General features: G+C 42.7%; 1 protein-coding gene across 1 annotated transcript in view; it reads left to right on the top strand.

The window, feature by feature from the left end:
- The window catches only part of dock3 (dedicator of cytokinesis 3), a 1,401,685-nt gene that overhangs the window by 1,091,701 nt on the left and 286,950 nt on the right, over positions 1-23,034 (top strand). Inside the window, 5 exon segments of the mRNA XM_041191502.1 lie at positions 8,312-8,412; positions 10,218-10,299; positions 15,080-15,250; positions 16,175-16,367; positions 18,380-18,507. Of these exon segments, the coding sequence (XP_041047436.1) occupies positions 8,312-8,412; positions 10,218-10,299; positions 15,080-15,250; positions 16,175-16,367; positions 18,380-18,507 (675 nt within the window).

Genomic DNA, 23,034 nt, shown 5'->3' with positions numbered 1-23,034 from the left:
GCTTAGATAGCATGTCTCTTTTTTCAGCAACACTCAAGTTCTGTGCTACCAAGCTACTATTTAAAATGAAAGTCATGAATGTAATGCATCTGTATATTTCCACTAGCTGTGGCATAACCCACATGGCCCTTTCCCAATCCGAATGAAGGATTCGATGAACTCACTTCCTCAGCAGTCACTATACTTGACTAAGAGACAGGCTGGAGGGAGGCTAGATCATGTGAGCTGAAAGACCAATATACTAACTTTCTTTAAACAAGTTGTATATTTAAAATACAAAGATACCTCGGGGGTATTGAAGAACAAATTGAAATAATAGCTTGCAGTATTGATGTGTTTTGGGGTTCCATTTCTCTAAAAACAGGATGTTAAAAGACATCGGTAGCATCTTTTTACAGAATTGTGGTTCTTCTATTTTCATTATATATTTGGATGAATGTTAATTATATGCAGTTTCTACCATTTCCCTCTCTCTTTTTCCTCTTTCTTCTCCTCCCCCTCCCCATCTACAGTATGATATGTACATGAAGTATGCAGGGACCTACCAATTTCTAGTTAAACAGCAAGCTCAGTGTTTTTATTTATTTTTACACTAGCTGCCTTGTAACCCAACGACCTAACAGTAACAACCATTGCAGCGTGGCTTCTCAACCAGATGGACATGGCTCAAATCCCAGGGCTCCTTATTGCTCAGATCTATTTTCCTCAGTTGGATAGATTTAGTAAGCCTCAAGGCTGCATGTTGCACAGATTTGATGGCTTCTACCACATTACATTATTTCATCCATGCTGCCTCTAGCTTGAATACACATCCCTGACATGGGATGTGTTTTCCATTTCTCTGGTGAGTGGTGAAGAGTGTGAGTAAATCCTCTGAGTAACTGGCTTCAAACTGCTTCTATTCACCAACCAGTGAACTTTGTCTCATTTAATCTTGTCAGAACACAAAACAACACAGCCCTCTCTTTCTCTGCTCACCCCCAGCTCCCTTGCAACCACCCCCCGCTCCCCACACCCTGCTCCCCACCCATCAAGTATCATTGGATTTAAAGAAGTATGTTACAAGTACCTTACTATTGTACAGTACTCCAAAGCTTCTAATTTGTTACACTGCTTATCAGTAGCCAAGGAGAGGGATGGAGTCAGTAGCCAGGGCCTTGGCTACTGTTTGAGGTTAAACCACACTTCACAAGCATAGCATCGAATTTGACCCAGAGTTCAGCTTCCAATCTCACGTCTTCTCCATCACCAAGATCACCAACCTCCACTCTGGAACTTCTTGCTCAGCCCATCTGCTGCTGAAACCCTCAACCATGCCTGTTCACCTCAAGATATGACTGTTTCAATTCCAACACATTCCTGGTCGGCCTCCAATTTTCGACCCTCCGTAAATTTGATGTCATTCAAAATTCTGCTGTCCATATCCTAACTCGCACCAAGTTTCATTCACCCATCACCACGCACTGACCTATATTGACTCTTTGTCCAGCAATGCCTTGGTGTTAACATGTGATTTATTGTGTCCTGACAAGATTAAATGAGACAAAGTTCACTGGTTGATGAATGGAAGAAGTTTGAAGCCAATTACTCAGAGGATTTACTCACACCCTTCACCACTCACCAGAGAAATGGAAAACATTTGAGGGATGTGTATTCAAGCTAGAGGCAGCATGGATGAAATAATGTAATGTGGCAGTGGCCATCAGATCTGTGCAACATGCAACCTTGAGGCTTACTAAACCTACCCAGCCGATCAAAATAGATCTGAGCAATAAGGAGCCCTGGGATTTGAGCCCTGTCTATCTGGCTGAGAAGCCATGCTGCAACGGTTATTACTGTTCAAATCCCTTTATGGCTGAAAACTTCTCTACCTCTGTAACTTTCTCCAGCTTTGCAACCGTCCAAGGTTTCTGAACTCTTCCTATTCTGGCTTCTTGGATATAGAATCATAGAATGAATACAGCACAGCAGGAGGCCATTTAGCCCATCACTTCTATGTTTGCCCTCAGAAGGAGCAATTCACCTCAGGCCCAGTCCTGCTTTTTCCCCTCGCTGCAAACGTTTCCTTTTCAAGAAACAATCCAATTCCCTTTCGAAAGCCACAATTGACCCTGCCTCCACCGCACTTTCAGGTAGTACATTCACAATCCTAACAACACGCTGTGTGAAAAGGTTTTCCCTCATGTTACCATTGTTTCTTTTGCCAATTACCTTAAATCTATGCCGTCTGTTTCTCGATCCTTCCACCAGTGGGAACAGTATCTCTCTATCTACAGAGTCCAAACCTCTCATGATTTTGAATACCTCTATGAAATCTCCTCTCAACCTTCTCTTCTCCAAGGAGAACAGTCCCAACTTCTCCAATCTTTTGACTTAGCTGAAGTCTTTCATCCCTGGAACCATTCTTGTGAATCTTTTCTGCACTCTACTTTATATTGTCTGCCTGCCTTCTTCCTACCCAAATGAATCACTCCACATGTCTCTGCATCAAATTTCACCTGCTACTAGTCCACCCATTCCACCAACCTATCTATGAGCTTTTGAAGCTTTACACTGTCCTCCTCATGGCTCACAATACTTCCAAGTTTTGTATCATCTGCATATTGGAAATTGTTCCCTGTACACTAAGATCTAGGTTTTTAATGTTGGAATTGTGCTGCAATAGCGTACAAGCTCTAAGCTGGTAACCAAGAGCAGCTGTCCCCAGTTGGGGAAGTATTAGGACTTTGTTACAAGAGTATGAAAAGGTGTTCACACTGGGTGTTGGGGGAATTTGGAAGAGTCTATGGCCAGAATCTTTCAGCCCCTTTGGTGTCAGGTGTCATGGCAGGTGGGGGGATGGGGGGGCGCAATATGACGAGAAGGCCAAAAATTGGTTTCGCCCCGTCATGAAACCAGTTTCATGTACCTCAATACCCCAATACCAGTACCTGTTTCCAGTACCCTAATAGTAACAGGTAGTGCAGAGGGCATAGAAAAGGAGGAACTTAGAACAATCACCATCACTAGAGAAAATGCACTGAGCAAACTATTGGGTAACAAGTCCCCAGGACCTGATGGCCTATATCCCAGGGTCTTAAAGGAATTGCAGAGGAGATAGTGGATGCATTGGCTATAATATTTCAAAATTCCCTGGATTCTGGAAAGGTTCCAGTGGATTGGAAAAATGCCCTTATTCAAAAAGGGGAGGAGGCAGAAAGAAGGAAGCCATAGACCAGTTAGTTTAACGTCTGTCGTTGGAAAATTGTTGGAATCCATTATTAAGGAAGTAGTAATGGGGCATTTGGAAAGTCAAAATGCAATCCATCAGAGTCAGCATGATTTTATGAAGAGTAAATCTTGTTTGACTAATTTGCTAGGGTTCTTTGAAGATGTGACAGGCAAAGTGGATAATAGCAATCCTGTAGATGTAGTATATCAGGACTTGCAGAAAACCTTTGATAAGGTGCCGCACAAAAGATTAATACACAAGATAAGATCACAGGAGCTTAGACGGCTTAGATAGAGGATTGGCTAACCAACAGGAAGCAGAGTCGGGATAAATGGGTCTTTTTCTGAATGGCAAGCTGTAACTAGTGGGGTGCCACAGGGTTCAGTCCTTGGGCCCCAACTATTTACAATCTATATTAATGACTTGGATTCAGGGATAGAAGGTACTATAGCTAAGTTTGCAGATGACACCAAAATAGGCGGAAACTAAGTTGCAATGAAGAAATAAGAAATTTACAAATGGATATGGACAGGTTAGATGAATGGGCCAAATTTGGCAGATGGAGTTTAACGTGGATAAATGTGAGGTTATCCATTTTGGTCAGAAGAATAAAAAGGCGATTTATTATTTAAATGGAGAGAAACTTCAGAATGCTTCAGTGCAGAGGCATCTGGGTGTTCTCCTGCTTGAATCTCTGAAAGCTAGTATGCAGGTACAGCGGGTAATAAGGAAGGCAAATGGAATTTTGGCATTTATTGCAAAAGGAATAGGGTATAAAAATAGGGAAGTGTTGTTGCAACTGGACAAGGCATTGGTGAGACCGCACCTGGAGTAATGTGCACAGTTTTGGGCCTCTTACTTGAGGAAGGATGTAGTTGCATTGGAGGCGGTTCAGAGGAGGTTCACTAGATTGATTCCAGAGATGCAGGGCTTGTCTTGTGAGGAGAAATTGAGCAGTTTAGGCCTATACTCGCTAGAAGGAGGATTCCGCCGTGTCTTCACTCTGCAGGCTTGGAAATAAATCTGTCTTAAGGTACAGGCTGGCTTCAGACTCATTCTTTCCTCAACATATGAGTATTGGATTTAACATAGATCATTAATGTATATCAGGAAGAACAGGGTTCCTTAACACCGATCCCTTGGGAACCCCACCAGTCTGAAAAACAACTGTTCACCACTACTCCTTGTCTTCTGTCATTCAGCCAATTTCATATTCATGTTACCACAATTCCTTTTATTCCACGAGCTCTAACTTTGCTCACAAGTTTATGTGTGATACCTTATAAATGCCTTTTGGAAGCCCATGTACATCGTGTCAATAGCATTACCCTCATCTCTGTTAACTCATCAAAAACTTAATCAATTTAGTTAAACACAATTTTCCATTAACAAATCCATGCTGGTTTTCCATAATCAACCCACATTTGCACAAGTGACTATTGATTCTATGCCAAATTATCACTTCTGAAAGTTTCCCCACCTCTGAGGTTAAAATAACTGCCCTGTAGTTGCTGGGCTTATCTTTAAACCTTTTTTTAAACAAAGGTGTAACATTTGCAATTTTCCAGTCCTCTGGAACCACCCTGAGTGTCAGGAGGATTGACAGATTATGGCCAGTGCCTCTGCAATTTCCACTGTCACATCCTTCAGTATCCTTGGATGCATCTCTTCCAGCCCTGGGGCCTTACCGACTTTAGTATAGACAAACCACCCAATACCTCTTCCTGATCAATTTTAAACCCTTCTCCTTTCACCATGACCTAGGCAGCACTTTATTCCTTGGTAAAGACAGGTGTATTCATTTAGTACCTCTGCCATGACCCCTGCCTCCATGCGTAAATCCCCTTTTCGGTCCCTGATTGTCCCGCTTCTCCTCTTATCACCCTTTTACTGTTTATATGCTGACAGAAATCTTTTTAATTACCTTTTATGTCAGCTCAGTTAAAATTCAGTTAAAGTTTTGCCTGCTAATTTTTGATTCCAATTTATCTGGGCCAGATCCATTCTTACCCCCGTTGAAGGTGGCTTTCCCCCTGTTAATTATACTTATTCTGGATTGCTCCTTGTCTTTTTCCATAACCAACATAAACCTAATGATACAATGATCACTGTGCCCTAAATTTTCCCCCGACTGACACTAGATCCACTTGGCCCACCTCATTCCTATGAACCAGGTCCGGCAATGCCTCCTTTTCTCGTTGGTCTGGAAATATACTGCTGTAGAAAATTCTCCTGAACACACTCTAAGAACTCTTGCCCTTCTCTGCTCTTTACACTACAACTATCTCAATCTGTACTCAGATAATTAAAGTCCCGCATTATAACTGTTCTATAATTCCTGCACTTCTCTGTAATTTTGCTGCAAATTTGTTCCTCTACAACTTTCCCACTAATCAGTGGCCTACAAACTACACCAAGCGATGTATTTGCACCTTTTTTGTGCCTTAGCTCTAGCCAAATAGATGCTGTCCTTGACTCCTTTGGGACATCCTCTCTCTCCAGCACTGCAATATTCTCCTTACCCAATACTGCCACACCTCCTCCTTTCCTTCCTTTCCTATCTTTCCTGAACATCTTGTATCAAGGACTATTTAACATCTAATCCTGCATTTCTTTGAGCCAGGTCTCCATTATTGCCACATGTGAAGATGTGCTGCATGATTCTGCACAAATCAGTATGGGAAATACACCAGTGTCACATCATTGATCAAAATATTTGGAATGGGAATCATTATGGCAAAGAAGGGAAAAACATAGACTGACCATATTCTATAAATTATGGAATGGACTGGTGGGAATTGATAGAGACAAATACCTAGTGCCGTCTGACAATAACAAAACACAAGGTAGTCGTCCACACAAACTACAAAGACCATTTGTTTCCAAGACAATGCATCAGCAATCTTTCTTCTCAAGGAAAATCCTACAAAGGAGCAAGCTGCCTAAGGAAATAGTCACAACCCCATCATCCGAAATCTTCAAGATCCATCTTTAGATTATTTCCATTTAATAGTTTTCATTATCAGGACTACCATTTCAGCAGGTCATGCCTGGTTTAGCTAGCGCTACCAAATATAAATGTTGGTGGAATAGGGATATTAGTCTATGATGCCGACACAACTAAAGCAGATGCAGAATCATCATATTTCCACATGGCAATCTGTGTCTGCAGCTCACCAATCTTATTTGCCACTCTCTGCACATTCAGATACATGCACTGAAACCCTAATTTACAGTTTATTACTTTCCTTCTTAACGCTGAACCCATCTAATACCTTCCTATTTCCTGCTAGTACTATTTGTCTCTCCCGATATTTTTTGCACCTTGGTACTCTTCTCTCATATTACCTCCTGGTTACCACACCCTTGCCAAGTAAGTTTAATCCTTCCCCAATGGCACCAGCAAATCACCTTACAATGAAATTGGTTCTGGCTTTGTTTAGGTGCAATCTGCGCAGCTGTAAAGGTCCCATTTCCCCTCATTTTCATCGCACCACTATTGCTGGTGGTGCCTTCAGCTGCCCAGTCCTAAACTCTGGAATTTCTTCCCTAAACCTCTCCATCTCCCTACCTCTCTCTCTCTCTCTTCTTGAATGATGCTCCTTAAAACCTTGATCTTTGACCAAGCTTTTGGTCACCTGTCCTGAGTTCACCTTATAGGAGTTTGGGGTCAGTTTCTTTGATAAAGCTGCTGAGTTTTACTACATTAAAGGCACTGTATGAGTGCAAGTTTTTGTTGTCCTAAAACTCATGACTTTGGTTGAGCCACAATAACATGTTGCTCCTCAACGGTACGATAGCCAGTTGCTAGTATTTGCAACCCAGTGGAAGATGCCAAATACAGCTTTGCAATATAACCAAGGCACCAACTTTGAAATCTTGTCATCCTGATACCTTTGATTTTACTCTATATCCACCAGCCACACTTGGAGTAGATTTGTAGGTTTTATCAGACTGGGCATTATGAATGAGACATTCAAGCAGAGTAAATATCAGAGATACCAACTCCCCTGTGCATCCAGTCCCCCAATCCATACCCCAGCCCTTTTTTTTGCTCCATTTGCTTTCAGTCTTTCCTTTGTGTCCATTTCCGCAACCCCCCCACCACCTGCCACAGTGTATGAGAATCATAAGGATAGGACAGAGTGACTTCTATCAGAAACAGAATGTCATAGCATGCTGGAAGTACAAGGTAGTGGCCAGGATTTTACATTCGATGTGCAGACTCGGCGGGAGTGAGCAGGGACAATTGGACAGCCGACCGCTGATGACGATTGGCTCTGCACTGCGATTTCACGCGGGCAAGCCAATTAAGGCCCGCCCTATATGGATCACGAGCAGTAACGCTGAGCACTGCCTATGCGGCGGGAGGAGGAGGGAAAGTCGGGTCTAGTGCGCAGTTCGCACATGCGCGTGAAAGAGCACTTCAATCTCCCTGAGGTACGGAGCTGCCTCGGAGATTGAAGCGCTTTTTTAAAAAATTAATGATGTCATTAAAAATTTAATGAAACATGTCCCCTCATGTGACTGTGTCACAAGAGATCGAATATGTTTTTAATGGCAAAAGAAAGTTTTTATTTAATTTGTATTAGCTTTAGGAAACTTCATCCCGCTCGTGGATGAGGGGTTTCCTAAAAAATCTAAAGGCCACTTGACCTTTTCGCCTGCCCGCCAACCATAAGGTTGGATGGCCAGCATAAAATTCAACTTAATTACCTTGTTAATGGTCTTAATAGACCTTTCAATTGTTGGTGGGCGCGCAACCGACTCTGGCACGCGCCCGCCAAGTGAAATTTCGTGCGAGTTCGCGATGATGTCGGGACACATGCCCAACATCATCGCGCATCACTTTACATTCCGGCACGTCAGGCACGCGCCCGTACGCTGAATGTAAAATTCTGGCCGATGTTTCTGATCAGTGCCCTTCAGAAGAACAGACCCTCTGTTTACTTTTATCATTTCCTGCTTTCCTTCAGATTGTCATCAAGTTTGTTTTATCTGCTATTCCTTTAATGTGTGTTGCTAACATTACCATGCCATCTAGTGTACACTGCAGCTATTTATCTTAACTCTCTCTCTCTCTCTCTCTCTATTTCCCAGGTGTTCGTAATAAATTTGCTGCGGGACAGCAAGTATTTTCATTTCCGCCCGGTGATGGATACCTACATTCAGAAGCACTTTTCTGGTGCATTGGCATACAAGTGAGTCCAATTATCTGGTGTCTCAGGACTCGTAACTGTAACAGTTACTTACAGTACCACATAAAGGTCTCTAATGTCATAAAAATCTTTCCATAAAGCTGCATTTACAGTTCCAGCTTTCTGTAAAATTCCATTCCATTGCGATTATTTTACTACAGTGTCATTTTTAACTCACCAAGAAAAGTGATGCAAGGAGCCTGTGCAGTATATTTCAATTATCTACCTGATACACAAGTCTATGATCTCCCTAACCATGCCCTAAACTCTGATTCAGGCTTGTCATATAGTCGTATATAGTCTTTGATACTCCATTTCCTTTGCCACTTTGTCTCTGATGATAAAAGTGCAATCAGACAAAACTCAATAGAGGAAGCAAGATACCACCCCTACCTTCAGAGGCCCAAGCTCACCTCCTCCACTGAGCCAGGTCAGAGTATCACTCCAAATGCTGAATAACAGAGATGGCAAAAGTAAACAGCTGCTACCGCCGAGGATATCTTGATCGGCTTTGTCATTCTGCGTCTGGTTACAGGTAGCCTGATCCCCTGGCATCACTAGCTGTTTGGATCTGCCCCAAACATCAGAGAGCATGCTGGGAGAGTCACAAATGCATTCATATCTTTGCAGCAACTGCATGCTCCCAAGTCATGCAGGTGTACAGTTAACTGGTTGTTGCTGTATCCAAGCCCACAGAATAGAGAGGAGCAGTATCAGCAGCAAGTGAACTAGAACTAGGTTCAGTTACTGAACCATCCACATGAAATATGAAGGAGATAAATATAAATATTCAGGTTCCGGATGTGAACTGTAGGGGGCTAAGCTGTGAATCTAATATTTTCAGGCCTATCATAAGGATTGTTGCACACGTTTTCTAATGTAAGTTTTAATATTTTTTACACTCAAATCATATGTGTACACTGTATTCCAACAGCGAGAACTCCAGGGAACACAAGATCAGGGAATCGCTGATAGAAGTCACATGCTCCTGGCTGCAATGCCATTACCCCTGAGTCTGTGGTACATTGTACTTTTAAGTTTGGTTAATGATAGAAATACCAGAATCCATTGAATATGGTCAATAGTAGGGGAACCTCCTCAGGACCCCAATGAAAACACAGCTACATTTACAACTTAGATCAAACTGGAGTGCCAGTTCAGGGTACAGGGCATTGCAGATAATAATAATCAGGGCTTGCAGCCTGTGTGCTCTTGCAAAAGAAGACAAAGGATTTCGAGGCGGCTTTAACTCATCTTACATTCGGCTTGTCAAATGATTCTCTTGAAATAAATCTGTGGTGTTTCTTTCTCAATCTGTAGAGAAGTACCTGGTTTTCACTTGGTAACTGCCCACAGTGACTTGATTGAAATGAGGAGCTTGTTGAATAGGGATCTGTAGACAGGTATAGTCCATCCCATTACTTCTTGGTGTGGAATTTTGCAACATTCCAGAAAGTGGTCCTTGAGCATCGGATGGGGCTGTTTATAAAATTTTGACAACTACTGGCTTAAGATAATGAGACCTGGAAATAAAATACTTTAAAAATTTTGCCCACGTTTTCCAAAAGTAAACAAAAAGTTATCATTTTGTCATGATTTCCAAAATGCCCTTGAATATATCACGAGATTGTGTATGTGTGAATCTCCCTCCTGTCTCTGAATTAGCCTACTGTATATTCTTACTATTCTTGTGTGTCTGTTGTATTGAGCCATATATGTATTAGTTCCAAATATCTTGAGTTTATGTGTGTTTCTGTGGATCTCAGATATATTTTATGTTTTATATAAGCAACATTTTTTTTTCACAGGGAGCTAATCCGGTGTCTGAAGTGGTACATGGATCGATCTGCAGAAGTTGTGAGACAAGACCACATTCAAGAGGCAATGAGGGTACATAGCCAACTTCTGCCCTGACATAATATAGAAATGGAATAAAAGTTAATTATCACTCAACCATATCAAACCCCCTTCTTCATTCACTCAGCCACTGCATCACAGTACATTAGACCTAGTACCCAGCTGGAAATCGCTGAAGCTTAATCCCTTGAAAATTTGTTAATATAAAAACCTGACAGATAGCTGATGATTCCTGTCTGTGCCATATAAATGGCTATGCCCTCAACACCTCCACAATCCTTCACTCACAGTTACTCTTTGCTTCCTTATCAAAACATTTTCCTTTTTTCCCTTCTAATTTTTCCTCTGCTTTTTACTGCATGGTACTGTTTTAAATCGATATTTAAATCTGTATCAATGACTTGGATGAAGGGACTGAATGTATGATAGCTAAATTTGCTGATGACACAAAGTTAGGTAGGAGAGTAAGTTATGAAGAGGACATAAGTTGTCTGCAAAGGGATATAGATAGGTTAAGTGAAGGGGCAAAATTTTGGCAGATGGGGTATAATGTGGGAAAATGTGAACTTTGACAGAAAGAATAGAAAGGCAGCACATTATTGAAATGGAGAGAGATTGCAGAACTCTGTAGTACAGAAGGATCTGGGTATCGTGGGACATGAATCACAAAACTAGTAAGCAGGTACAGCAAGTGATTAGAAGGGCAAATGGAATGTTGTTGTCTATTGCAAGGGGAAAGAAATATAAAAGTAGGGAAGCTTTGTTACAGTTATACAGGGCATTGGTGAGACCACATCTTGAGTACTGTGTACAGTTTGGGTCTCCTTATTTAAGAAAGGACTGCATTAGAAGGAGTGCAAAGAAGGTTCACTTGACTGATTCCTGGGATGAAGGCATTGTCTTATAAGGGAATAAGGGAAGATTGGACTGGTTGACCCTGTATCCACTGTAATTTAGAAGAATGAGAAGTGATCTTATTGAAACATATAAGATCCTGAGGGGACTTGACAGCCCTTGTGGAAGAAACTAGAACTAGGGGTCACAGTTTAAAAATAAGGGATCTCCAAATTAAGACAGCGATGAGGAGAATTTTGTTCTCTCAGAGGGTGGCCAGTCTGTGGAATTCTCTTCCAACGTGGAGGCAGGGTCATTGAATACTCTTAAGGCTGGGTTAGATAGATCCTTGACTGATAAGGGAACAGACTCGATGAACCAAATGACCTACTCCTACTCCTAATTCATGGGAAAAATTTTCCCCCATCGGTGGAGCAGTGCAGGAGCGGGCACGGGTGGGCGTGCCTCCGATTGGCGCTTGAACAGAATTGGATCGGCATGCGCGCAAAAGAGCGCACAGATCTCCCTGACGCTAATTGCTGCCTCAGGGAGGTCGGCTCCGAATTAAAATTTGCAATACAAATGATAGAAAAATTTCCCTGACATGTCCCCTCATGTGACAGTATCACATGAGTTGGGACATGTCCATAACTTTTATTGAAACCTTTATTAAAAATGTAAATACCCTCATGAAACCTTATCCTGCCCATGGATGAGGTTTCATGCTTTTTCCGAAGCTCGCCAGGCCTCCTAGCCTGCCCACCAACCTTAAGGTTGGATGGGCAGGTCCATTAATGACTTTAATTAGTTTCTCAATGGCCTCAATAGGCCGTTCCACCCGACATCATCCCACGACATTTCACGCATCGGCAAGCAGGCCCCGCCCCCACTCGCTGACCAGAAGATCCTGCCCCATATGTTTGTATGTAAAGGGGCACCACTTTTATCAGCCATTTTATGACTATGGACTTGAACTTCCATGGAGTGGCAATCAGAGTCAGATTGCCACTCAGCTACCACTTTCTTACCTGGAAATCTTCTCAATCCTGTCCCGCCCAACCTTCCGACTCAGGCCAGGTGAGAACTGTGCAGGGCAACACGCTCCTGAGGCCTTCAGTCGAGCACTGCAGAATTGGACAGAAGGAGCTACAACCCATTTTTTATGGCACTGGCTGTCGTAAATCAGGTAGGTTTTAAGGTCCAGCAACTTTCAAGCCAGGGAGAAGGTAGGCTTATCAGATAAGTGGTTAGAATTGGAGGGGGGAGTATTGGGCAGTGGCGAAGTGGCGGGGGGGGGGGGTGCGGAGGTGGTTGGACAGTTGGGGCGACGGTAGCTGGACAGGTGGGGAGAGGGGTCAGACAGTCGGGGGGGGGGGGGGTGACGGACAGTCAGGGGGGGTGGTTTCGGACAGTTGTGGGGTAGTTGGACTGTCAGGAGGCTATCAGATGGAGGTGGAGGTGGGACAGTCGGGTAGGGTCGAACTGTTAGGTGGGGACTCAGACAGTCAGGGGCGGATTGATCAGTCAATTATGGGTTGGACAGTCAGACAGTCAGGGTAGGATTAGACAGTCTGCGGGGGAGTCGGACAGTCAAGGGGGGGTTGGACAGTCGGGTGGGGGAGGACCGTCAGGGGGTCGGATAGTCGGGTGGGAGAGGACCATCAGGGGGGGTTAGACAGTCGGGGGTTTCGACAGTTGGTGGGGGGGGGTCCCTAGGGGTCGGGGGGGTTGGTGGGGGAGTCACCTGGGGGTTTGGTGTGGGTTTGTATAATAGGTACCCGGAAGCTAGAATTGGTTTTAATTCTTCTAACTTTTTCTGGGTAACTATTGATTTTCTGGGTAACACAGTCAGAACCATCCGAAGTTTGCGATTTAAATCACAATTTTGGATGGTTTCCAGTGCAGTGCAATTGCCTATCAGGAGTTTGCATTTCCTGGGCAATTGCAATGCAATCCTTACCTGGGAACTTCCCGGGGGTGGGGTGGGGTGGGAGGGGGGTCCCCAGCACAGCTTTGGGGTGTCCCCCAGTTACACTGCCCTGAAGTTCAGAAGTTATGGCCCATTATGTGCAGAGAGAGAAGAATGCCAGAGGTTATATAATCACAATAATGTCCCCCACTGGTGGCTTTAATGCATTTGATGCATTCTTGGATCATCATTTTGTTCCAAGTTTCCAAATCCCTACACTCTCCTACCTACTCATCAGGCTTCTAATCCCAATCTGACTCCTGGACTACTATTTGTTCCCAGTTTCCAAATCTTACCCTCCCCACCCAAACATCAAGGTTTCTAATCTCAACCCTGGATTATCACTTTGTTTTTTGTTTCAACTTTGACTCAGAGACCATCACCTGGCTTCTCATTCTATGGTTCTGTTGTTTATTACTTCTATTTCAAATTGAAATGAATTATTTTAACCATGCCTCCTGTGTATGTGTGTGTTTTGTTTTATTTGCTTTTTCCTATGTAGTTTCCTGATAGTCCAATGTGGAAATTATTTTAGCTGCATTAAAAATCCAATACCAGTTTTCCATTCTCAATTCTGTGGAAAACAAATCTTTCATGCCTGCTTTATATACTGTAACCTCTTCACAAACACTTTTGTTGTGCATTTGCAGTGTAAGTATAGTTACTAACTGACCTCCAGAACAAATGGGAGTGCATGTTTCTGGAGGAGAAGTGTCTCTTCATCTCTCTCTGGAGCCAGGTCAGGAATGACTGGGGAAATTACACTACACAGGGTTAGCATCAGTGTGAATTGAAAACCAGAAAGTGCTTGACCCTGATGTTAAACTTGTAAACACACTCAAGCCTGGTGTGTTAAAGACCACTCTGGAGATGCAGCTTCCACTCCCAGATCTGGCTTTGCTTCCAGAACAAATGGTGTTTACAGTGTCCACTATAGTCAGCTAAAGATTTCTGAAATACCAGTGCTAACGACAACTGCATTTTTACTGTGCTGTAAATGCTGGAGTTAAAAGTGCTGCTGACTGTTACAGTTTCTTCATTTACTAGTAATCCAATATTGTGTTGTTTTGTAACATTATCATATAAATGCCAGCATTTATCTTGATAACTGGCATTTACACTGCATGAATTTCTTAGCAAAGTATAACAAGACTTTCATTCTAGTGCATTTCTGGATGACTCCCCAGCATTTGCTCATAAAGGTCTACTGCTCCAAAATGCAGTTTTAAGCAAGATGTGGGTCTGCAGAAGGGCTGGACATTGATTGTAGCCAGGGCAGTGGTGGGACTGCTGAAGTTAGTCACAATGCTTTCAGATTCAGGAGGGAGAAATTCAGTCAAGGTTTGAACTATTGATTCTATCTAATGACCCCTGTTGGCAAAGGTTCAGATGTGGATATTGGGTGAGATCATGTTCAACTATAGCACCCTCACAGTTGAAATAACACTGTCTAAACTCACACTTGAAGAAAAGACATTGAGTGAAGTATTGAAAACTGATCGTATCTCATTGTCAGTCATTGCCTTGAGAAGACGAGGGAGGAAAATTGATGGAAGAACAGGAACTTGAGATTTTTTTTGTTTGTTGGATGGAGGGAACACTAGAAAGTTATTCTTAGCATCCCTGCAGGTAGTAACAGTCAACCACATAATGTGGGCTTGGAGTCACATATACTCCATAGACGCGATAAGTTGCCTACTCTTCCCAAAAGATTGATGGTGTACCATTCTTTTGATGGCAATCAGGGAACTTCTCTGATTGTTTTCTGACAATTCAATTTTACAACAAGCTGTAAAATTGAATTGCTCATCCAGTACCATAACCATTTTCACTTAACTCTTTGGATCACTGTGGAGTCTGCCATCCAAAGTACGTGTCTGTGAGGCCAGCTTTAAAACATTACCTGCAATGGGAAGAGTGAAGGTTCTCTCTGGATGGATGAGCTAAACTGAGTCATTAACCTTTGTTATTTGAATTTATCCTATGAACTTGTGTTTCTTTTCTCTCCAGGCCTTGGAGTATTTGTTCAAGTTTATTGTGCAGTCACGGATCTTATATTCAAGAGCAACTGGTGGAATAGAAGAGGAGCAGTTTCGTGCCAGCGTTCAGGAGCTCTTTCAGTCCATCCGTTTTGTCCTGAGTTTGGATAGCAGAAGTTCTGAGACCCTCATCTTCACACAGGTTAGTCCTGTAATTGCAGTACATCTCAGAGAGCCAAGCCCAATGCAGTATCACACCTGACAGGAACAAGCCCACTGGCAAGACAGCTATATCAGTTTCAACAGCATCAATGGAAAGTGCGTTGATTTAAGATGCTGATTTTTTCACCTTTCAGGCTTTAGTTTCAATTCAACCTAGATTGATAGGATGAAAGTCTCCTTTGTTTCTTGGCTGTAAGAATCCCATTTAAAAAGAGATTAGGCAGTTTCAACTCAGTTCCTCATGCACATAACTAAATCAGCCCAGAACTAGCAACCTCATTCAGTCCACAGGATGAGGGAGATAAGAAAATTTAGCACTTAGTGTATGAGGGAAGCTCCCTGAAGTTATGGCTGAGGAACACTAGGGCAGCGTAGAAGTATCTTTATTGTGCTCCGACCTATGTTGTACCTGATGATCAGAGTATGTGATATTACACTAGATGACAGAAATTGAAGGTTCCATTCCATGGCTGTAGCATCGCTCACCTCGAAAAGTACATCATACACCAAAACCAGTAAAATAAAATGTTTTTCTGATTCTAGTAGCCAAAGGTGATTTGCGATTTTTTCTGTCTCCAGGCTGAACTGGGATAACTCATTGTAAATCAGTGTTAGGAGTCTGAGATTTTTTACTGCTTCTATGTTCGAACAATTTCATTCTTGGCCACATGCCAGTCAAATCAGTATTTTATGTTTTTAGCGTTCCTGCGAATAAATAATTGAAAATCAGGAGTGTTTTCTCATGTACCTGGCAATGATACTCCAAGCTGTGCTGTTCGAGATACATACATGCTGAATGGCTAAATATTTCCATTTACTCTGACACTGCCAGTAATCCTATGGATTATATATATATATAAAAATATGAATTTAGCAACTTTTTCATTCTGTTTTTCTGTTGTAGGCAGCTCTTCTCAATTCCTTCCCGGCAATCTTTGACGAATTGCTGCAGATGTTTACAGTGCAGGAGGTGGCTGAGTTTGTGAGGGGAACACTGGGCAGCATGCCCAGCACGGTGCACATCGGACAGTCTATGGATGTAGTCAAGCTGCAGTCCATTGCACGGACAGTAGACAGCCGTCTCTTTTCATATCCAGGTAAGAGACAGGATTACACAGGTATGGTCCATACGAGACCATCTCTACTAGTAAGGTATGTTTCGAGATGGCAGTAAATAATAAGCTATGCAAAAAGAAAAATAACACTTTTATAAAGTTTAGAGACAGCTACATTATTTTTCTGGACTGGTGTATTTGTTTCGCGGCTGTAGGGGGATGTTTTTCCAGGCAAGGGATGGAGGATATGTGTGCGTGGAGAGTTAAAACCTCCTGAAATTAATTTTGGGTCGGGATCCCAACATCATCTCACCCTCTTGGTTTCTTCAGGGTGGGATTGAAGGTGAGTGGGGAATCCCCTTGGTCTGTCAGGTTAACTAAATTAAGTAGATAAGGTAGTTAAGAAACCATTTAAGATCTTTTTAACCATCAATTCTAAATATCCCAGCCGGGGGCCGGGATTTAGCAGTGGGACCAGAAATTCCTGCCGAAAGTCAACAGATTTTGACCACTCTCCAAATTTTCTGGTCCTGCCCATGATGATCCCTGCCACAGGTGGGACCGGAAGACCTCGGACAGGGTACCCATTCCACACACCATCAGCAACTCATTAAGATCACAGAAGCAAGTATGTTTCTTCAGTGAAACTGACAACCTGGGAATGTTTTGATCAGTTTCATTGAAGAGCTTAAGCCATGGCCTGGTGAGAGTCTACTGTTCAAATCAGGGTGTTGTCACTGCTGTTTTAACAGGCGATTCCAGGTGGAAGGCATTTCACCTGTCTTGCACACCATTCACCTTCAGCTGCACTTCCCTGCTTCAAGCCTTCACCACAGCATGTAAGCAGCTTATGCACCTGCACCTGCACCTTACACCCATGAGAGGCAAGAGCAGAAGCAATGCTAACACAAAGGTTACAAGGGCTCACGAGCAACCTTGCCATGAAATCTTGAGCCTCATGAGGCACTGGTGATCAGACATGTCGAGAGAGCTGATCTTCTACTGTGGTCTCTGTATTGGGGCTCTCATCACCTTCCTGTTGGATCTTAGTGTCCATTCCCTCTGCCCTGTGAAGGGGCATGCGGCTGAGGAGAAGGCAACTTGTGCTGCTGCTGGTGTTGCTCCTGCTGCTGTTGGTGCTTAGGAAGGTGGCCCCTTTAATCAGAAATTATTCCTTTGACAGAATGGACACATCATCCTGCTCACTTCCCTAATTAGTCACTGCATTTTAGAAGTTGTGGCAGTTTATTTGCACTTACTCCCTGCTATCTCAATTCAATTGAGATGATCCTCAGTGCATTCATGTTAATGCGATGCTTAACTCACTTCTTAGAGGATTACTCCAGAGACCTAAGACTGTAGTTTTGGAAGCCTTCACTTCCTATTGTCTGATCCCACTTTCACCTCTGACTTTCCTAGTACTTTGGCTGCTGTAGTGAGATCATTAAACATCCTGCACAGCAAACGAGTTCAAGGAGGTAAAACTCACAGCCACAACCATTTCCCTCCATCAAGTTCTTGGCAGACTCCTGGTCCTTAATCACAAATAGTCCACCACATACTGCCGTATCTGCATTACAAAGATATACAGATCTGACTCCCAGAAGTTTGGTATTCATTTCTTCAACCTGGCTGCCCCCCTTCCTGTCTGTTTCCACTTTAAACAACAGCTTATCCATGTAGCTGACTAACTCTTTGCCCCATCTCCATGAATTTTCTGGTCCCCATGCCACCTCTTCCCCTACAACCGCATCGCCCTCATTATTTCGTTTATCATACCCTGAAGCTTACAGCAGAGTCAGTGTGATGATCTATGGACAAGCTTTGCCTCAGTTCAAATGGTGTCATTTGAGCTTCAGGCCTATAGCCTCCAATAGACAGACAGCCAGAGTTTATTATGAAAGTGCACCTGTTTCAATTTTCACTTTGCATGGTATTTTTTACAAAATGGAACCTGATTCCGGTGGGGAATCTGTTTTGACAGCTTAATGGGTTCATGTTGAAAGAGTACGCAGTAGAAGTGTGGCTCAGTGCAACGTTTCTTCTTTTCACAGACTCCCGTCGGATCCTGCTGCCCGTGGTTCTCCATCACATTCATTTGCACCTGCGGCAGCAGAAGGAGTTGCTCATCTGCTCTGGAATCCTCAGCAGCATCTTTTCCATCATGAAGTCAAGCTCCCTGGTATGCTTCGGTTGAATATATTGGAGTGCTGGCGATAATATAATTTCACAGAGAATTACTTGCTGTCTCAAGTCAGGCCAGTTCTCAGTCACTCCCTCATTCTTTCAGTTGAATTTCATGTGGAATGCCTCTCCTCCTCCCTCTCAACAACTCATGAAAAATACTCTCTCCCAGTTTTATACAGAGCATTTGTTTACTTTTTATTTAATGTGTGTTTATTTTAGAGATAAAAAGAAAACTTCAAGTGTTGGAAGTCTGAAATTAAAAAATAAGCCTTCTGTAAATGCATCACAGGTCAGCCAGCCTCTGAAAGATAAAGATTAGTTCTCAAGGTGTACTGATGAAAGGCCACCCATACTTTTAACATCAGCCCTTCTCTTTCAGATGCTGACTGAGTTGCTGTGTATTTCTGGCACCTTCTGCTTTCAATTTATTTATATATATTCTCCATTTCTCATCTTCCTCCCCAGATCACCTAGTGTCACATTCTATATTCAAGGCAAGGAGGCAGCCTGTCCCCAGTCATAGCCTGTAACAAGATACAGTCAAATGCATGGGAGCTACCATGGGCACATCTATTTTCTACTCTTCATATTCCATCCAAATGTATGGTCCCCTAAAACAAGGCCAGGATTGGGAACTCGCTTTCTGGATTCAGAGATAGATATGCATCCCAGATGCAGGGTACTGCCCATAAATGTCTCTCCTTTTGTCTTTGCATTTCTCACAACTGGCAACATTTCTTTGGACACAGAACCTTTCTTCTCTACTTCCAAAGCTTCTCTTCACAGAACTTCTGCTCCATCCCTAATTGTCCTCAATGCCGCCATTACGTTCTCCCTTCTCATACTTTTATGTCTTTTGAACATTTGAATGAATTGGTTGGCTTCTATTAAATTCTGAAGAAGTTTTTCACCATTTCTATTGAGATGCATATCAAAAGGTCATGATATGGTTCAGCAGGAGCTCAGATGGGCCAAATTCCAACCAGAATAATTATTTCCCCACTTGCATTCCTCAGCCTAAAGCCCAAAGCTTTGCCCTAATTCTTAGATATTTGCGAATGCAATGCAATACAGAGATTGAATTGGCATGAATCAATTAGACAAGCAATGTAGTAAATGGTTCCAGCAATAGGTGGTCCCTAAATTGCAATGTGTACTTAATCCAAGACAGCATTGTTATCCTTACATCCTTGAATGTAATTGTTCTGCAATGTCAATTTTCCATTTAGCGAAATGAGGTGAAGATACATAATAGTTGGACTAGGGAGAAATTTTAACAGCACTCATGATAGACCAGTAGAAAGTCTTCTTGTAGCAACTAGTTGTTGTTTCCTCTCTACAATGAAGATAAAATTTGGCATATCTCTGTAACAGTTCCATTTCAGTTGGGTTATCCTACTGACCATATATCTGAAAATATAATTTAGTTTCACTGGGTCGGCACCAATGATTTTACAGTCAGCCCGATACTCTGATCCTTTGCATATAGATAAGGATTACCAGGACTATTTTGTAATTAGTTGTACTAATATCCATTGGGTGCAGATGAAACTTACAGTACATATGACAGGATGCAGGATATCGTAAAATAAGAAAAATGTTATTAACTTGAAATTGCCATAATTCTTTTTGAGCAGGGGCGGGTGAAGATGGTCTGTATTTTCTCCCTTTATGATTATTTCAGCCTTCCCAGCCCCTGACTGGGAAGTGGTTACATAGCCTATATCTAGGAGTGCTCCTTAACTGACTCCAACAAATCTTGGGATGACAAACACTGATTTTTTTCTAACCCATTCTCTTCAAAGAGAACTCAGTCACCTGATATTATGATCTAGATCAACATCTCACTGTACATGAATTGTAAATATCTTGGAGCAGCTGTGCAATGTGTAAAAGTGATCTGCCAAATGCAGAGTCTCTGCTTATTTCTCCACACTTTGCGATCTTGGGCTTTCTTTTTCAGTTGCTTGTAGGAGCCTCCCATTTCCAATTTCAAATTGTTGAACATTATCATTCTCTTTCTCCTTCTTGGTCTACATCCCTCTAATCTTCCTTCAACCACCTACTTTAGCAAATTATCATGCCTTAGAATATGACCAATTCAACCTTGTTCCCTTTTCATGATGATTTTCATTAATGACCTTTTCCTTCACCATCCTGAGATCGTCTTCATTTCTTTTGTGTTCTCGCCCACTGATCCAGTTCATCCTTTACCAGAACTACATTTCACAGCTTTCTAGATTTTGGATGTCTGATTTTCTCAAGATCAATGTTTCAGTTTCACAGAAGACTCTCCAGATTTCAGCCTTGACAAATATTTTCTTAAGACCTCTACTCATTCCTATGCCGAATAATCCTTGGGACTGAATTTTTCACTGAGCAGGAGGGTGCGCGCTTGAGTAAAATGACGTGCGATGACGTCAGGCGAGCAGCCTGATGTCATTGCGCACTTGCGCGATATTTTGATCAGCGGGCATGCTTGGGAGTCAGCAGCGTACCCACTAACAATTAACAGGCCTATTAAGGCCATTAAAGTATTAATTGAATTCAACTTTTCACTCACCATCCAACCTTAAGGTTGGCAGGCAGGCAAATCGGCTAAGCAGCCTTTGGATTTTTTATGAAACTTCATCCGTGGGGTGAGGTTTCCGACAGAAACTAAAAATTAAAAAAAGTTGAAATGTCATTTATAACATGTCCCTGCTCACGTGACAGAGTCACATAAGGGGACATGTTTTTAACATTTGTGAGTTTGTCATTATTGATTTTAAAAATCTTCAGCTCCCTGAGGCAGCTCTGTGCCTCAGGGAACTTCCATTGCGCGCACCATGTGCATGTGCAAACTTCCACACTCACCCTCCTCCCACCCCCGTCTGGCAGTGCTCAGTGCTGAAGTGCGGGTTTCGCGCTGGCTGGCCATTGGTTGGCCAGCCAGCATGAAATTGATGTCGGGGCCCGATCGCGAGCGGCAGTTGACTTTGCGACTGCTCTCGGGCCCGCCCGCCATGCCTGCCTGACGAGGTAAAAATCCTGCCCTTTATGTTTGGAGAATGCGTTCTTTGCCATTGCTCTTCTGGCTCTGATTTCTTCTGTCACCATCTTCTGACAAGATCCTTCCCAGTTACTTAAATTGTAAATCTTGTTCCACCTGTTGAACTCTGCTTTCCCACCATTATTTCTTTCAAACTTCACAACTTTCATCTTTTTACATTAATTTTAATTCTGTAAGCTTTCACCACTTCATTTATTCTATTCATTAGATCTTCTTCTGTGTTAGCCACTAGGGCCTGGCTGTATGCACATAGGAACATGTCACTTGGTGAAACTGTGAGTGGTGAGGAGGATGTTAAGAGGCTTCAAGATGATTTGAACAGGTTGAGTGAGTGGGCAAATATATGGCAGATGTAGTATAATGTGAATAAGTGGACAGATTGGATGCAGGGATGATGTTTCCTCTGGCTGGAGGATCTACAACAAGGGGTCACAGTGTCAGGATATGGGGTAGGCCATATAGGATTGAGATGAGGAGAAATTTCTTCATTCAGAGGGTGGCGAACCTGTGGAATTCTCTACCACAGAAGTCTGTGGAGGCCAAGTCACTGAATATATTTAAAAAGGAAATAGATTTCTAGACTCTAAAGGCATCAAGGCGTTTGGGGAGAGAACTGGAGTATGGCATTGAGATAGAGGATCAGCCTTGATGATATTGAATGATGGAGCAGGCTTGAAGGGCTAAATGACCTACTCTCCTATTTTCTATGTTTCTATGTTAGGAGTAAGCCTTTCAGCCTCTCGAGCCTGCTCTGCCATTCAACTAGATCATAACTGATCTTCTACTGCAAATGGCCAACCGCATATCCTGAGACTGTGACCCCTTGTTTTAGACCCCCCAGCCAGAGGTAACATCATCCCTGTGTCCAGTCTGTCCACTTATTCACATTATACTGCATCTGCCATGTATTTGCCCACTCACTCAACCTGTCCAAATCATCTTGAAGCCTCTTAACATCCTCCTCACCACTCACATTCCCACCAAGTTACGTGTTCCCATGTGCATATAGCCAGGCCCTGGTGGCCTGCACAGAAGATCTAATGAATAGAATAAATTAAATGATGAAAGCTTACAGAATAGCAAATGGCAACGTCATTTTCCTGCACTATTATCAGAAACCTTGATGTCTTTAATATCCCTTGATGTCTTTTGATGCCCTTGATATTTCAGTAGCTTTGCCAATTGACCTCCTACTTTGACCCCTTCCTGTACTTCATCTCGCAACAGGGCAGAGATGATCACTTTCGGAGCCCTCAAATGACCCTGCTACCCTAAGTATTATTAGTCATATGCCATTTATATCTGTGGGATTTTTGCAGTTCAAATTTAGGATTTGGTAACCAGGTTCAATCTGCCTGAATATGGCACCAGCTCCAAACTGATCATAAGGAGCAATGGTCTTTAGACAAGAAAAGGTGCTGTCCCATTAGTACACCTAGAGCTGAATGATGAATTTTCAAAACAGAATCC

Source organism: Carcharodon carcharias, chromosome 7 (assembly GCF_017639515.1).
Source record: "Carcharodon carcharias isolate sCarCar2 chromosome 7, sCarCar2.pri, whole genome shotgun sequence".
Taxonomy (NCBI): domain Eukaryota; kingdom Metazoa; phylum Chordata; class Chondrichthyes; order Lamniformes; family Lamnidae; genus Carcharodon; species Carcharodon carcharias.
This window is presented reverse-complemented; position numbering and strand designations above follow the sequence as displayed.